At 42.3% G+C, this 18557-nt stretch overlaps 1 protein-coding gene across 1 annotated transcript; it reads right to left on the reverse strand.

The window, feature by feature from the left end:
• Positions 1 to 302: 302 nt before the first annotated feature.
• Positions 303 to 17177, reverse strand: SMIM21 (small integral membrane protein 21; the record flags this gene model as incomplete). The annotated part of the gene is given in 4 exon segments (XM_033237676.1): positions 303 to 348; positions 8203 to 8309; positions 8312 to 8335; positions 16911 to 17177. Coding segments are annotated over 4 exon segments (444 nt in total), but the record flags the coding sequence as incomplete, so codon positions are not given.
• Positions 17178 to 18557: the final 1380 nt, after the last annotated feature.

Raw genomic sequence — 18557 nt, forward strand, 5'->3', positions numbered from 1 at the left:
AGAAGTTCTTTGCACTGCTGGATCTGTTTCGACTTGCAGGGCAGATTTCGCAGGGTTGGGTGGCATCTGCAACTCTCCTCCGGAATATTCCTGAGCAGAAAAAGGAAGAGTGCCTCTCAAGAGCAAAGCAGGCATTATCATTGCAAAAAGTTACACGTTCTTCATTCTGTCTGTGGAGCTCCTTTTAAAAAGTGAGCATTAATCTGCTATCTTTACACAATCTGATTTCCTCTTAATTTCTTTTTATCCTGAGAATGGGAACTCCATGGTGTGAAGGCCATGAGAGAGAAACGTGGTGTCATTTATTGTGTTTCGGCTGTGTTCCTGGATGGCTTCAAATGGAGAAAGCTACAAGAGACAAAGGAGGGAAAAGCATTTTCTTTGTTTTGATGGATATAATCAAAATATTACAATAAAGTCGACCATTTGTTTTTATCTAATGAACACACGTTAAATTTTAATTTTTTTCTCCAAGATTTTGGAGTGTTTTGAGGCTGAGGATTATACTCACCGGAGCAAGTACTGTTTGATGGCAACAGGAATTTTGAGTTCAGAATAGCAAGGAACCCTGGAATAATTCTCTGAGAATGAGACACCAAAAGCCACAAGCACAGTAATGTAGGATGCACTGACTTCTCAAAGCCCTTACTAGCCTTGTATAAAGGGTGATAGATAGAAGTTGAGTATATGTGAACTCTGAAATAAACTCTATTTGTGAACCTTTTCAAAAAGAAGCAGCACCAAAATAGTAGACCAGTCATAATATTCCCCGAAAATCCAGAAGCCATGAGACCATTGGGCAATGAACAAAGAGCTCAGGGGTTTGGCCTGACAGCCTCAGGAATGTTTTTTGTTACATGGTGGACACAGCTAAACGTTTTGCTGTCTAACTCACGAATGATGATCCTTGGAAAATGAGACTGTGAGATGTGTCCAAAGTTAGATTCACACGCATTGAGAAAAACATTTCTCCTACCCTGAGATTGCAGAGGAGGGACAGAGGCCTAGAGACAGCTCGGGGTGGCTTGGCCTCACTGACATTGTGGGTGACATCGTTAGCCAGCTCCAGCGCACTGGCATGGCATCCAGAACTGCCAATTCAGCCCATGTTTGCAGCCTGAGATTATGAAAAGCTTTTATCAACACTAAAAATAATATTTAGCAAGCCTCATCGATCCTTCTTTAAATAAAGCACCTATTTTAGGTGAGGTTAGCAATTTTATTCATAGGATTAATTTCATCCCACAAACTGCTGTGCAATGTCTGACAAAAGATCTTTTTATAAATTCAACGTTGGAAAATAAGTCATAATCCCATCTGCTCCCTTCATTTCTCTCTACTCTATAGAAGGCATGCAGCAATACAAGGTCTCCTGCAGGCTGAGACAGGTAGAACAGATATTAATAAATCACCAGCAAATATATAGATGAAGGTGACAGTGGCTATAAGAGATCAAATCATTACACTTGTTCTGCTGCTACACACTGAGGGACTAGTTCTTGGCATAGAACATGGACCCCAGAATATCTAAACTTCCAAATGTCCCCCAAAACTTCCTGAGCTTCCAGGATCAACACTGTTCTGACCTCTGGCCTTCAATAGATGAAGCCCAAATTCTCCAAGAGAGGGCAAGTACATGTGAAAACAAACAAGGTTTAGAAAGGTTCTTAATCTCTGTCTTCTGAATTTTCACAATAGTTGAGTGTGGGCAACTTTGTTAAAAATAAAGAAAGAAGGAAAGAAAGGAAGGAAGAAAATACTGGTGAATTTAAAGCAGACCCTTAAATAAAACAATCAATTGCTATATAAAACCTAAGCTGAGCAAGATTTCTATTTGCCAGTCCTTAATTAGGTTTTGAAAGAAAGGGAATCCCTCCACCAAGTACTAAGAATATTTTGCTGCCTGCTGCTTTTTCTGGAAGAATCTTCCCGGTTGTGGAAAGAATGCTATTCTGACATTGGATGCTGCTGAGAATTGGGCAACAATCTCAGTGAGGTGACCATCATCTGGGGAGGTATGAGGTTTGGAAGCATGACTGGGCACTGGGCACACAGGCTTCCATGTTGCTCTGACATGAAACGTTGACCAAATGTCTTGGCCTCCCTGTGCCTTGAGTCACAGTAAAGCTAGTCTCCTGATGACAGTGACAGTTTGCATGTGTGTCCCAGAGGCCAGGTTCTGAGTGCCAAGTCTCGGGAAGACTACCCATACGTTTAAAGAACCCCCACTCCTAGCAAAAGACTTGATAGATTTCTCTGATCAGTATCAGTTTTTCATTCTCCTCGCCTCCCCCAGTCTCATTGCTGTTCGTTGTACCTTGAATGTCCCTTTGCCTGTATTTTCATTCAAATCTGAACTCTTATTTGAATCCACTGCAATCTTACCTTTGGGTCTCTATATAGCCTTTTGTCTGTGAACTTTTTGGTACAAATGCATCCTCTCCTCTTCTTGGACTTCCTGTGTTCTGATTATAAGACACTCAAAAACATGCTGGCAATTGCTGAGGTCCAGGCTCCAGGCCTCCACACTGATGCTCCTGGGCCCCTCTACCTGGGTGTCCCTTGGTCATCCTAAGGATGCTTCCTGAAGAAAGTCTAAGGTGGAATCCAACAGTCTTCCCCCGAGAGACGCTTCCTTTACTCCCCATTTGAGCCTCCAGAGTCCTAGCCCATGCCAGATGCTCACTTGCCAACCTTTCTGTCTCCACACTTAACCCAGTCCATCTCCAGGCCTTTCCACTGTGAATTCTAAATGTCTTTGATTTTGTCTGCTTTTATTTTCTTCTGATCATCTCCTGTGAAATTACCTACCTGAACCAGTGGTCTCTGGCTTGTGTCTGGAGAAGACACGTAATTATCATCCTGCCTCTAATCTTGCCTCCTTCAGTGATCTCCCATTTTATTGCTGAACTGTCCTTTCCAGAGCAGAGATCCAATGCCTGTACTTAAACCCTTTAATGACTCCCATTGCTGTCAGGATAAAAGAGGACACGTAAGGCCATTCATGGTCTGGTATGATCTGCTTCCCTCCAAATCAATTTCTCAGCATCCCCTGTCTCTCTTCTCTACTTCCCCCACCTTGCAATTTTCATTCCAGCCAGACCAAACAGGTTCTATGTCCCAGTCTCTAGAATACAACTGGTCCCTCTTGTCTCAAGATCTCTGTATAAAGGCCATCCTTGCTTGACTTAGGATGTCTTCCTTCTCCTAAGTCTCATGAGTGCAAACACCTTGTCTACTTCAACACGTGATCTGCGTTGCCTAGAACAGGGATGAATAAATTGTAGACACCTCAAATATGTTTAATAAATTAATCAAAAATGACATATAGGCTTTCAAATGGGTGCTGTGCCCTTCATAGTATTTACCTTAGAAAACAATATCAAAAAGAAAAAACAAAGAACAACTATTTATTTTGCAAAGAAACAAACTCCTGATTTGTACTTGCTTAGGATGATGATGTCTAGGAGCTTCTCTCTCTCTCTCTCTCTCTCTCTCTCTCACACACACACACACCACACACACACACAGAGTCATTATCTAGCATGGCTATCCATGTTGTTTCCCAAGATGAGTTTAAAGTTACTATTGATTATAGAAATAAAATTTATTATCAAAGGAGAAAAATAAAATTTTTTGTCCCTAAGGAAATGTAAAGAATATGCCTTGGTCACAAAAACTATTTTCATGTAAATGCAAAGTTACTCCTCTATTTATTGGGCACTTACTACATGCCAGGCACTGTGCTAGGGACTGGAACTGCCTAAAGAATAAAAAATAACCCCTGCCCCATTGACTGCTGAAGAGATGCCTCAATGTGCCTGCCGGGTTCCTACTTGAGAGGAACCCACTCCACACATCAGAAGAGGAAGGAAGAGGGAGGAGCACTGCGGGGAGGGGAAAGATGGGTCAAGGAGAAGAGAGCCCTGCATTACCACTGAGGCCCAGGGGCTTTCTGGAGAACTACAGTGGCTGAGGAGAATGTATTCATTGGCCTTCTATGTGTTAGGAACGGAAAACCTCCTCCAGCCCATCCACATCATCCAAATTCTCAGCTCTCAGTAAGAATGGAGGATGTTTCTTACTGTTGTTTTGTGTCTGTTTTTGAAGAGAGAATAAGAGGATCGGAAAGAGTGAGCATTTGGCGAACACAAACGTGGTGGCCTGATGCTTCACCCTGGGTAGTTTTGGACCCTTTGAACGTACCACATAATTGGCTTTGGTATTTTGTGTTCCTCGCTCAGGGATGAGTGACACCAGCATAAAAGGGGGGAAAGTTCATCGTGAAGTTTGAATTCTGAGAGCCTAGAATTCAGAGAACACAAAATATTCAGTTTACAAAATATGTTTGTAAGAATGGCTGACCATTAACAGTCATGCACCCAGTCCTGACAAGATCAAGATTCCCTGGGACTGTCAGATAGGGAGAGAGGAGTGCACAAATACTCCCTCTTCTGTTAGTGGATCCCTAACGGAAGAGACACTGAGCTGTGTCATCCTTCTCCTGCACCATGAACACCTCATGAGGAGCTAACAAAAACACCAGAAAGGATTGGGGAATCTGGGCATAGAGAGACCCCTTTCCCAGGTAAGGCTCCGTGGAAGCACCAAGAGCCCGCAGTGACAGTGGATGTAGGGATCTCAGGGCAGAGGGGATGTAACAGCTGCCCAGAGCTTCCCATAGCCAAGCAGTGAGCAGCAGTGGCAGAACGATTCTCTGAGTTCTCTGTGTGGAGATGGCTGAGAGTTTGCAGAGCAGGAGTGGGGCTGATGGGTGCCTGATCCAGTGACTGGCTTCCCAGCCAGAGGGAGAGGTCTCTGCTGCTGGGAGTCTCTGCTGATGCCAGAATGGACGGCCCTGACATGTGACCACATCTGCGGTCCTGGGGAAGATGAGCATCCCGACTTGCCTGGGAGTGTGCTCACACCACCAGGCGGAATAACATGTGAGATGATAGTGAAGTTCCTAGCCGCACACGAAACAAACGTCCTTACTCAGAGATCACCGCCACTGAAAACTCTGAGGGCCCTTTCCTTCCGTAGATACACACAGACTGAACTAAAAGTTATATAGGATGCATCTAATCATCCATCAATCATCTGCTTATTCATCTATAGTATCTATCATTTGTCTACAACGTTATTCACTTGAGGTAGCAAAGACATCTTTTCATCTACGTACAGCTCTGTCTCATTCTCTTTAATAGCTATGTAACATTCAACTTAATGGCGACACTACAATTTATTTAACCATTCCCCTATTGATGGAAATTTGGTTGTTTACAGATTTTAATGAGAGGATGGCATTCCATTTTATGAACTTATCATAATTCATGAAAGCATCTCTTACTGGTAGATATTAGGCTGCAGGCAATGTTTACTGTTACAGTACTCAATCAAAATTCCTGTACATATACCTTTATAATGTTTTTATTTGATTTTTTGTTAGATCCATAAAAGTGAAATGGCATGGCCAAAGGATATGCAAATATATTTCATTAGATAATTCCAAATTGCCCCCAAAATGTTTGTAGCCGTTGGTTGTTCCTGCCAACAATTATGAAGCTGCCTATTTTTTCACAGCCTCGACAGCAATCAATGTTAACAATATATGTCAGATTTGGCAGAAACTATTTTATTGTTATTCACTTCCTTATTCCTTTAATCAATACTGAGGTTGAGCATCTTTTCACAGATTTATTTGCCATGCGTAGTTCTTTTTTGCTTATACGTATTCTTTATCCCTTTAGGGTATGGTCTGTCATTTTCTTTCAATGAGTTGGATTTCTCTGAATATGGGATATTAATAGTCAGTTGTAAATGTTTTCCCTCCCTTGTTGGTCACTTATGTTTTAATTTTGTTTAGTCTGGTTTTTACTGGGAAAAAGTTTATAAAATTTGGTAACCAAATATGTCATTTTGTCCCTTCTTTCATTTTGTTTACTCTCACTGCAAGGCTACGGAAATGTTCCTCCATGTTTTCTTCCAGTATTCTTTTGGTTTTTATTTTTACATTTAGGTCTTTGATTTAACATATATTTATTTTTGTTGATGATATAAGGTAGGGATCTTCATTTTACTTTTTCCAGTGTGTAGTCAGTTGTTCTCATTCAACATATTTAAGAAACCATTCTTTTCACTAATTTTAAATGCTGATTTTATCATAGATTAGAGACCCTTGTGTACCTAACTTGGTTTCTGTGCTGCTTTTTTTGTTCCATTGGTGGATTTGTCTGGTGCCGAACTCTTACTTCTATTTTCATCATCCTTGCTGTAAGTTGGGAGGCTTTTCAACCCCTGGAGTTTCTGGGAGGCAGAAACGACATGCTGGTTCTTCTGTTCCACAGAGGACAGAGCACACTGCTGAACACAGAGCTTCCTTTAGGAGAAAATTTGGATTTTCACACATTCAGGAAGAAATTATTAAACTAATTAGCTAAAACCCAAGGTAATAAAATCACTGTTAATGGGCAGGAAGGCCTCCCCAGAATTTAAATTCTTCCTGGTGCTCCTCCTGTGCATTTACGTGCAGACAGCATCCTCCCAGGGCAGGGAGAAGCATATCTAGGAGAGCCTTAGTTTACCTTCCAGCTCCTGGGGTGCACGGCCTTTCCAGTTGCCATCTCAAGCGAGGGAGCACCTGCCTCAGGAAGGGCAGCTCCCGTGAAAGCTTCAGATGTTAAAGGGCAGGGGGAAACATCACAGTCTCCCGGCAAGAGAGCAGAGAGTACGGGTGGGTGTAAATCTCAGGCAGCTGATCGTTGGAATCCATAAGCCCAATCTTGTAAATAATTCACTTCAGTGCAGGAAATCTGCATATGAGCATGAAATGTCATTTATAACTCATAGGATATTGGCTTGGCTGGGAACAGCTTTCTAGTCGACTCATTAAGTGCTGCTAAGGAAGACAGAATATAGCTGATGTAGAATACACTCCCTCCAGTAAGCCTGTGACTGCACAGACTAGTTAGCAGTACTCAAACTGAAAATAAAACTCAAGACTATGCCTGCGTAATCACTCAACTCTCCGTAAGCTCAGCGGCTCTCCGGGGTTAGCTTGGCTGTACCTCGTTTCCCAAGGTGCTTCCAGGCCTGCCCTTCACTGAAACCCGGAGCAGACCAGGAGAAATGTTGGCCGCGGTGCTTTCTCATGAAGTGATGCGTGCTTGCTGGCTGCTTACTGGCTGTAAAGAGAATATGTAATGTTCCAATTAAGAACTTATCGCCCTGAAATTCTGGAATCTCACATAGATGACTTGTGGAGAAACAAGATGGTCTTTGTAATGAGCTCCTTTTCTCTCTTTATTAAATATTGATTGACTATGGAAGAAATTCAGTTTCCAAATAGAGTTTAAGTCTTATTCCTAGGATATTTGGTAGTAAGATTTTTATTTTTTTTATTTGCTTGTTTGTTTCAGTTTTGATTTGAGGACGGCGAACATCTCCACAGCAGGAGATGTTTGGAAGAGCGCGTGCCTGCTGGTATCTGAAACTTGGCTGCTCATGTGAGTGGGTGCTTTATTTTTATTTTTATTTTTCCAAGTGAGGCTGGGTATGTTGAAAACACAAAAAGCCTACAGTGGGAGAAAGAAGGAGTTTTTTACCTGTGGAAAGAAAAATAAAATTAATGTGCCTTCCAGTTAAATATAAGCCTCTGAAAACGTTTCCAGCCTATTGTACACCTATCTGTTGATACATAGAGACATTAGCCAAGCACAACTGGAATCACTCTAGAAATAAACTCAAAGAAGGGCTGAGATTTCTTGGCCTTCTTCCCAAGAGAGTTATTTACTAAAAGAGCAGGAGGGACTCATTATGAAATGGCTTACCTATCACAAGGTCCCATGTCACTGGCTCTCAGAGGCGATTAGAGATTTGCAGGCTCTCGCTGACGAAGTGCTCATCCTGTCTCATGGAGCGACCTCAGATAGAAGGAGGTCGCTGCAGTATACGTGGTTCACTCTGTCTATCTGTGTGGCCCCGTGCTCTATCACGGATGGATTTTAATTTCCTCTGGCCTAATTTCCTTTTTACAAAGTAATTTGATAGCTACCCAGCATGCACACTCTCCTAGGTGGCTACAGATGGATTGCTTGATGAATGTTCTAGTATTTTTTTTTTTAACTGCTAAGGTTATTGTTTACCCACTTTTGAAATATGTAGCGTTTTTTTTTTTGACGGCTAAGGTTATTGTTTACCTACTTTCAAAATATGCTGTTTGCCTTTTTCCAGTCTTCAGAAACCCCTTGTATCCTACTAGGATTCCTCAGCAACACTGTCACATGGAAGAGAACCAGCAATGTGAACAAACATGAATATGATGTTCATTTTCAGACTGAAAAAGGAAATAATTACAGCTACTATTTACAGTGTCTGGCTTTTCAAGCTTCATGCTACAAGCAGCTAACTCTTTCTCAAACAATTAATTTTGTTTAAGATAAATAAGTTTATATATTTAAGGTCATGTTTCAGAAGTAAAACCAGAACTATGGTTTTTATTGAGTTATAAAATTAGTTGGGGAAAAGGTAATGCATCTAAAACAACTCTTCAGATCTGCCATGTAGAATTTGAACTATCAATGTAAATTAAGAGCAGATTCACAGAGAATTCTATGAAACCGAGTTCCCTATTAACATGAGGTGCCAGATTGGATCATTTCTCAGGTTTCTCACGGCTTTTAAATACAATAAGTAAAAGCCCAGTGAATTATCAAAGAGATCTGTGACCAGTATGACTTCAGTGTTCCACTGTGATTTGAGCATATACGTCACTGACTGATTTTTTTTAGTGGTCAAAAATACATTTGACAATGTGCCAACAAAATTTTTCTCAAATCATGCCATATATCATTGGTTTATCAGAGGTTACAATTCATAGCAATAAGTTTTGTGCCTTTTATTCTGAATTTCACAGTCTTTTATGAAAGCATCTTGACTGATAATTGGCTGAAAGACCATAAACAAAATCAATGAAAATAAATCTAGTCAAGGTGATGGCCATTTGAATAACAGGAGCCCTGAAGTTGAGGTTTATTTAGCATTCTTCTTTCTCAGAAAGAAAAAAAAATAAACACATAGCAAATTAAATATGTGATCCCCAAACCAACTATATCCGAAAATTCTTGGCTAAAAACTTGTACATATACTTTCAAGAAGTGGAAAAATGGAAGAAAATGATTTCCTTAAGCTAACAAATAAGAAAATAGTTAATATGGGGCCTTATCCTTTCTGTGGCTGGTGGCTCTCTCTGGTTCCAGATTGTGTTCACAGGGAAGGACAATGCCTCTTTCATGTTATACGTGGGAAGGAGAGAACTCAGTGTTACCTGCTGTTAACTAGATGAAGCAAAAGTTGTTTTAATTAGATTGGTTCTTCCAGCTCCCTTCCCCCAATCCCAGCATCCATGTACTGGTAAAATAGGGCTAGGCACCATTGAAGAATGTAGGATGGAGCTGAAAGTAGTCAAGCTTAGGGTCAGGGCTTGACTGCTGATGGGAGAAACTGGACTAGCCTTGCTGCTGGAGTATTGCATTGAGAGAGAGCAGGTACTTACCCACCCTTCTGTTTCAAAGCTGCAGCTAATTGGGTTGTATCATATTTGCTTTCTAATAGTCTGCCAGCTAATAGGCCTCTAGCCTTGAAGAAGTCAAGAAGGAAAAGGAGAAAGATGGGACTTCTTAATGCTTCAACAGTCTTTATTCCAGTTATAAAGAAGTGGAATTGGTGGATTTAATTATTGTTGAAATATATGTTGTTGCATCTTCACTACGAAATCAGGGTCTCTGTCTCTCTTTTTTTAGATTCAAAGTGGTCTTCAACATACAACATCATTAGAGAGCTACTCTGTGCATCATTTGGAGAGAGTAAGGATTTTTAAATAATTAGGTTTGAATAAAATACACTTAGATCTGTACTGCTTGATTAAATGATGTTTTAATGTTGCAAAAGGGCCATCAGGAGGCATTTGCTTGGGTGGAAACCTGGGCGCTTCCTCACTGGGCTGAGGAGTAAGTGACTAAAGAAAGTCACTGGAGTACTGGGTCTCCATTCTTTCTTTACTTCTATGCTTGTCCTACGTTTGAAGCCAAGGAGTTGTTTGGGGCTGTTATCCAGGCATTAACACAATAAAACTGAGTTGGAAACGATGGAGCAGAAAGAAATATTGGGAGCTTTCCCGGGCCCTTATTCCAGGATCCTCCAGTTTTAGGATCCTCGGGCCCTGCCTGGAGATCCGCTGGCCTGGGGATCCACAGGTATTTGTGATATTCCACAAATGCCACCACTGCTAGTAGTGAGAGAGAAGTACTTCCACAGGAAAATTAGAAGCCAGTGAGCCATTCTTAACGGGAATCCTAAGAGCATGAACAATATTCTTCTCCTAATTAGGATTTCATAATGTGTGAAGTGCATGGAAACACCTGGACTTCTCTAGAGTCTGAATTTGGAGATTATTTTGTTCTATTTGGGTTGATCGTGAAGCAGTTTTCCTATAAATGTGACTAACTTAAGTAAAACAAATACAAAACCAAAACCAGCTTTAGGTCCCATGAGGAACTTCCAGAAATATCTAAAGTCTGTAGTCACTAAGGAAAAAGTGTAATTCCTAATGGCAATGCTTTCTACAGCATTCTGCATACACCTGGAACCCCAAGATATTAACAGGTTATTTTTAAGAAAGGAGGTTGTATGAATTTGGGAAGTACTTGATAAACGAAGTGCATAGTGACGGTATTTGGGGGGCGCTGAAACCAAATCTTTCCCCTCTATGATTCTGAGCTGCAGACTCTCCTATGGCTCCCACCACGAGATATGAGTCCGGCTGGCAGGACATCTGCAGTGGCCACAAGTGAGGAGTGGAGGGAGCGGAGGAGGTGGCGTGTGCAAGGTCTCTGTGATCAGGGAGGGTCAGAAAAGTGAAAGATTTCATCCTAGTGTTTCTGCCACGTGGAGCTCTGTGGGGTCAGGGTGGGGAACATGACAGGAATGTCAGAATAATGTAAGATACCCAGTAACTTTGGGACTAGCTGCCCAACTTCCATGTGTAGCTTGGGGAAGGCTGCAGGACTGTGGGAGAAGCCTTTGTTCAGCTCAACTCCATGTCCAGAAGAAAGTAAAATTGGCCGGGCGCGGTGGCTCAAGCCTGTAATCCCAGCACTTTGGGAGGCCGAGGCGGGCGGATCACGAGGTCAGGAGGTCGAGACCATCCTGGCTAACACAGTGAAACCCCGTCTCCACTTAAAAAATACAAAAAATTAGCCGGCGAGATGGCGGGCGCCTGTAGTCCCAGCTACTCGGGAGGCTGAGGCAGGAGAATGGCGTGAACCCGGGAGGCGGAGCTTGCAGTGAGCTGAGATCCGGCCACTGCACTCCAGCCTGGGCGACAGAGTGAGACTCCGTCTCAAAAAAAAAAAAAAAAAAAAAGAAAGTAAAATTGTGAGACGAGTGGGACTATTTCACATTTTTGCAAACCTCTATAATGCCCAGCTTAATAGAAGGCAACTGGGTTTTCTTATCTGCTTCTGCACTGAGTCTTTCAAAATACCTAACCTCATGCAGGCTCTGGAAAACCCTACTGCACATAATACTAATGTCTTAGTATTATCATACAAGTAATTTGGAGCTTTTAGATCCCTGAAAACACCTCAGGGACTCCCAGATTACACTTTGAAAACCAATATGACAGTGATTGGGGTTGAGACAAAGAGACCACAGAGCCTTCACAACTGGACAGCCAGAGTCTGGACTCCTTGGGGACCGGCTTGACCCCCAACAGTCCAGCCAAAGCCACCCGCCCAGCAGGGCCACCAGCCCAGAAGTCAGCATAACAACTGTGTAAGAGAGGCCAGTGGGCATTGATAGGGTGCTTTGGGAGCCTGAGACCCCTTATTCCTGAGACAGGGGGGCATCCTGGAGAGGGATATGGGGAAGCAGGGAGACAGGAATTTGACTCAATGAGCACCTCAAAGACTGTGTCGTCTGAGTCACTGAACATCTTTGGTAGGGCTTTGCATCGACTGAACATTTAACCTCCAGTTTTTTTTTTTTTTAATCAAAAGAAACTGAGCTGGCACACTTTGAAAAAGACTGACAGCTCTTCAAAATATTAAATAGGCCATTCTGCTCACAGAGATATACCCAACAACATAGCCATTCTGCTCACAGAGATATACCCAAGAGAAGTAAAAACGTATGTCCACAAAGATACTTGTATGCAAATGTTCAGAGCGACATTACTCTTAATAGTCAAAAGGTGGAAATGACCCAAAAGTTCACCAAGTGATAAATAGATAATCAAAATATGATAAATCCGTAGAGTGGAATATTAGTCAGCCACAAAAAGGAGTGAAGGCAGACACATGCTGCAACACATGCTGAACTGGAAAACATTATACTTAGTGAGAGCCAGTCACAAAAGACCACATGTTGTATGATTCAATTTATCTGACATTTCCAGAATAGGTAAAGTCATAGAAACAGGATGGTGGTTGTCAGGGTCTGTAGGGATGGGGAGGAAGGAGTGACCGCTGATGGGCATGACGTTTCTTTATGGGGTTATAAAAATATTCTAAAATTAGTTATGGTAATGGTTTCACAATTCTGTGAGTATATTAAAAACCACTGAATTGGACACTTGAGGCTACATTTTACAGTATGTAAATTATATCTCTATATGTTATGTAGAAATATTTTGTCCTTAGTTTATCAAAATAGGACTTGAGAATTCAGTAAAAAACTTGAGTTCTCACTAACTGAGCTCAATAAGTTTTACTGTGAGATCAGATCAGTTATGAAAATTAAAATGCTATACTAAAAATAATGCTACACTTTTCTTGCAAATCCCCCCCACCCCACAAATTAATCAATCTTTTTTCCTACAGGACTTCCCAGAGGTTTTACACATATGTCATTATGTCTGGTGAGGGTTCAACCAAAAACAGCTGCTCCCTGCACCTCTGCAATCTCAGAGCCTTTGGTGTGGCTTTCTTAGTGTTCTAGAGAAATCAGTTAGAGAGGTTGTCCTTTTAACTTTAAGAGTAAAAAGAGGCTTTACTGATTCATGTGGAAAGAGAAACACCTTGGAAATAGAATTAGGAGATGAATGTCTTTCTATAGAACAGAAACATTTAATTTAAAGGGACCTGAAGAGGGAGGCAGCCCCAGTGACCCTTCCTGGGGTGAGGGCTGTGCCAGATGTGATCACACCACACCCCTCATCTTTCCAGCCAGACTGTGAGGCCAGCGGGATGTCCTGTGTAGCATGAAGAGGTTTGGAGAAGTCACTTTGCTTATGAGCAAACAGCAAGAAGGTGATGGGATGGGGCTCTGGTCTCAGGGACGTCTCATGGTTCTCGTGCCCTTTTCTTTAAACTTTGCAACCAGAAAATATGGAGCCAATAGCACTGTCTCAAGCCCATTTCAGGAAAGAACAGTGAATTAATAAATTACTTGTGCTGTGTACACCTCTGTTTTGATTGGCTCGAGTATTTCTACTGTGATAAGTGAAATTCACCCATCACCTGTAAATTTCGAGTGTACAAGAGACTTAAGTCCATTTTTTTTTTTTTTTTTTTTTTTTACTAATAACCTTAATCAGCAAAGACACTCTCATTTTAGTGACATGTTTTTGGAAGGGAGGCAGAACACAGTCTGTTAGTTGTTGTCTGTAGCTGCTTTATCCTTTAGTTCTCAAATCTACCACTCAGGTTGAACTGTTCTTTGCAACGCATTACTTCAAGAAGGTTTGACCATTTTGTCTCTTCTTCATTCAACAGTACAAAAGAGAAGACCACCCATAGCCGTAATCTGACACTTCTAGCTCTTCGGTTATGACTTCTCTGAATGTACAGGTATCATTTCTGGTCAGCCAAGAAAAACCATGTTATAGTATTAATCCACTGACACTTAAAAATAAGTAGCAAATACAATCAACAAGATTCTTATTAGTCAATACATTTTATTAGGGGTGTCCATGTCAGGACTAAAAATGGAATATTTACTTTTTTTTCCTTGACCTGAAACTTTATGAATTATTTTATGATTACACGTACAAGTAGGAGCAATATTATATAGAAATCTGATGAATAACGTATGGTTTATTTAATTCAGAGGAGGGAGGATTTCTTTCTGTTATTAAGGGGGTGTGTTTAGGATACAGCACTTGAGAGTTTCACACTAATAATGTTCTTGCATGGGGTGGAGGATCAGTCTTCCTTCAACTGAAAGGACTGTTGAAATCCCTAAAAACTTTGGAAGCATCCCAGTGCACTTGTTATCCTGTCTGCCTGATGCCTGTATCACGCCAAGTCCTGTGCATACTAATGGATTTTTAAAATCATTGTGACAAGGGATGAAATGCATCTCCCTTGTCCTAGTGCCCATATCATGTTGTAGTAGGTGTGTTGTAGTGACAACAACCCCCCAATCTCAGCGATTTATAACAACGAATATTTCTTTCTTGTTTAAAATATCTCACTACTGTGACACTGTGTCTTTTCATTCCAGGACTCAGGCTAAGGAGCAGAGATCTGGGGGAACAGGCCCTTTTCATGGAAGATGAGAAGTACAGGGGGAAGAACCAAACCACACAATTGCTTTTAAAGCTTCTGCTCAGATATGCTGCACATCACACTGCTCACGCTGTTGTGGGCAAAGCAAGCCACAGACCAAGCCTGGTAGTGGATCAGCTCCCCCAAGTCATGTGGTGATAGGCAAGTGTATCTGCTGTTACTGAGAAAAGAGAGGGGTCAATAGTTGTGACAGATGATACAAATGTACACACCTCGCCTAACACAACTCTAGTGGGACAGGCTATCTGTTGTGCTGGAACCCATGTGAGCTTTCGGATTTTTGTCCTCTGTGCATGAGACAGATTCCACTGGATACCAAGCTTATCCACAGCATCCATCCAGAGATATCTGGACTCACTGAACACCCAGCCACTGCCTGCAAACAGGAGATACTGAGTTTCCAGTAAATAAGAACTCCCAGATGCATGAATACCTAAGAAGAAATTAAATGTGAAGATCTGATCAGAAACGTAGTGGAACTAGTGAACACTGGCCAAAACGAAAAAAAGTCCCATTTCACTGCCTGGACCATAGTAGGAAGGAATTCCTTACAGTTTCATGCCCTGTATTGACTTTAGAGTCATTAATGAACAGTATCTATGTTGTGTGATCCATGAAGTAGTGAGAATTATTCACACCTGAAACCATTTTCCTACTGGCTACAGAAACGTTACCATGATATGATTTATTATTAAGTGTTGTTTTCCTCGTCAACATTTTATGGTTTAACAGCCCACCTAAGTGTGAATTAGTTATCAACTGGCTTTCTTATTGAAAAGACAGATGAGGCTGCATGAAAATGCTTAGCACATGGGTAGGAAGCAGTGGATGAAAACAGCAGAAGTAGGACCCAGAAGATGAACTCTTTTACTTTCGATTATTCAGATTATATGTAAATTCCCATGCTGTTGAAATCTCTTCAGCAGCAAGTTAACCTCCAACCTGAGAAAGATGGAAGGAATCAAGACTTGAGGATGGAGGGGACAGGGACGGTCTCTGTATCCATGTGCTCCCTGAGGTGAGGGCCCCTGCCTCTCCCATCTTTGCACTGCCCCACAGTGCTGGTGTTGAGTAAATGCCCAGGACAGTCTGTGCTGTGCTTGACATACAGTATGACTCATAAAATATCTGTTATTATGTGAACAGTGAACATATGCACAGCATACAAATCAGTAACCGAGTGCTGTTCCGATGGTCTTGCCCTGAGCGGTTTTTCCCATCTAGCTGGGTGTATACCTGGTGTAGACCAGCTGCCCTGGGATGTTTGAGGTGCTGTGTTACCATTGCCTCTCCTGATTTCCCCAGTGCCTCCTGAGTCATGTCACGCACCCCATGGCAGCCTTCACCCAAGGCCTGGAGACAAACCCAGCACACACGGGCCTAGTATGAATTCATAACCATCATCATGTATCTAAGATTCTACTAACCTGGATGTTGATTGATGAAATGTATAAAGTATTATAAGGACTTCAAATCCACTTATAACTATGACATACAAAATGCACAAAACCAACTTTTAAAGCCTTCTATTATTTGTTTAAGACTGAAGACCTTTAAGACCATTACTTTTAAAATGTAAAAAAGAAAAAAAGAAGTGGAAAAAGGAAAAGGAAATAAAGAAGCAGCGGTGGACATCAAAATGGAGGAAGGAGATGCTACCTGCCTGCTCCCATCCATCTCCTCTTCACAGTCAGAAACACTAAGAGGAACCCTGTGCTACAGGAGAAGATGTTCCAGAAATTTTGTCTTAGGACTTTAACCTTTCTGATATATGACTGGGTCCTAAACTTCCTTTTCAGAAGCCATTGATCACCCCATCACCTCTGCAAATGGGGTGTCTATCAACGGCGTCTGTTGCTGGCACATTGGAAAATGGTTCATGAGTGGTGAAATTTGTTGCAACTTTTGCTTCTGTCCTGTAATGAAGGAAAATAAACTTTCTTCTAGGAGTGCAGTATTGAATTTGCCTGGGTACGTTGAGTTTGTAGCTGTTGCAGGTGCACCTAGGCTTAAAGCATTTGGAGGCATCCTTGCATCTGTGTTAAGAGGCTCTCTGTGTAGGGGAGAGATCATTGACTCATTGGCCTGTCTACTGATGTCATGCCCGAGGGGAGGGCCCAGTACCTTTTCTGAAAGGGGCAGCTCTTCCTCAGATTGGGAACTGGAATTGAGAGGTTGTCTTGGTCAGAACTGAGAAGGAATGAGCTCTGGATTGACGTCTCATCTTCAACTTCATAGAAGCGGGTTTGAGAGACAGCGCACTCACCGGAGATTGGGGCAAAAGAGTGCTTTGTAGGGCCATAGCTCTGCAGTGACACTTCTGTTAAAGACCCATAAACTCACGGTGCTAGGTGCTTCCTTCTGCAGCAAATTCCCCTTGAGTATCCCTCCCTTTCCTGCAGAGTTTTGTTTAAATGTTCCCAGTTGTGCTATGGGGAATCAGGGAGGAGCTGTGGACACACGCTGGTCCACGTAGGGGCCGCAGCAGTGACCAGTGAGAGGGCTCCTTGATGGCGGCGACTCTGAGGACACAGAACTTGTGCTGTGAGACCTAGTAACTAAGTTCCCAAGGAGCTTTTCTCTTCTTTGCCAACCTTGAAGATCCAGGTATTATTTTATAAAGCCAGATGGAATCTTCCTGCACATAGAGTTCTCAGGTCCAGGTAGTATTTTATGAAGCCGGATGGAATCTTCCCACACGTAGAGTTCTCAGGTTTCTCAGGTTGCTCTCCGGCTCAGTGATGCTGCGTGAGAATGTTTAACCATATCTCCACGGCACAGGCTTTGGATCTGATGTCAAGAAGCTTTTGTGAATGCTAAAAACGAACTGCATCTCCCTGAATCAAAATAAATACTACTAGATGCACTTGAATGGAAACAAAATCTGGGATTCTTTTTGGGCCCTAAGCGAAATGTAGAAACTTATTTTCCCATCAGACCTTTCCGTAACTTTCCTTTAACCTAATGAGACACTCCATAGGAGTCTAACATTTCTTTGAATTCCAAGTGTAGGTTTCCTGGGTTGTCCATTTAATTGTTAAAGTGAGAGAGATTCTGCTGGAAGACAAGCACCACGGAACAGCAGGGGGAAAGCTGAAGGGAGGTTACTTGGGAGCCACCCGAGGAAGAAGCCCTGTGCAGACCGCCATCACAGGGTGGAGAGTGGCCACGAGACACGTGCAGTGGCCTCTGGATGCTTCTGTGCTGCCTCATGGGAAGTTTCACAGATCTTCGTCTGTTTGTAAATGGTGTTCAGTGAGGGGAAAATTCAGTGGTGCTTAATACACACAGGTTCACCAGATACTTGCTGCGTTACCCCCATACTGTGGATGTCTTTTGACAAGGTGCCTGATGAAGAGAGATGCACAGAGTTGTGAGTCCCGGCCCACAGAAACTCATGATGGGTGCTCCACAGTGCTGGTGTTGAGTAAATGCCCAGGACAGTCTGTGCTGTGCTTGACATACAGTATGACTCATAAAATATCTGTTATTATGTGAACAGTGAACATATGCACAGCATACAATTCAGTAACCGAGTGCTGTTCCAATGGTCTTGTCCTGAGAGGTTTTTCCCATCTAGCTGGAAACAAGACTCATTCTCTAGAAAGAAGAGCAAACAATGGCGGGTCCCACCAAGGCCGTGGACAAGGGAAAGGCAGAAACATGCAGAGGGAGCAGAGACAGAGGAGGCTTGAGACCTGCGTGGAGAGACAGGAAGGGAGCTCGGAAGCCCATTTTCTAGCAGATCCCAAGTTGTGAAAGTTGATATTGTGAAGCACACACGCGCAGAGTAACACCTAGAAATCTCAGAGTTGGTGATTTAAAGGAAAAAAAACACAGACTAAAAATTAATCCTCAATTTCCTACAGGCCTCAAACTTCCAGCTGCTAAAAGACAGTGGGGTGTGGGGGGTGGAAAGAGACCTCATCTCGGAGGGACAGCTTTGTCTCTGACAGTTGAGATGGGTGCCAAGGAAGGACGAAGTTTCTC

This window comes from Trachypithecus francoisi, unplaced genomic scaffold (assembly GCF_009764315.1).
Source record: "Trachypithecus francoisi isolate TF-2019V2 unplaced genomic scaffold, Tfra_2.0 Contig01474, whole genome shotgun sequence".
Lineage (NCBI taxonomy): Eukaryota > Metazoa > Chordata > Mammalia > Primates > Cercopithecidae > Trachypithecus > Trachypithecus francoisi.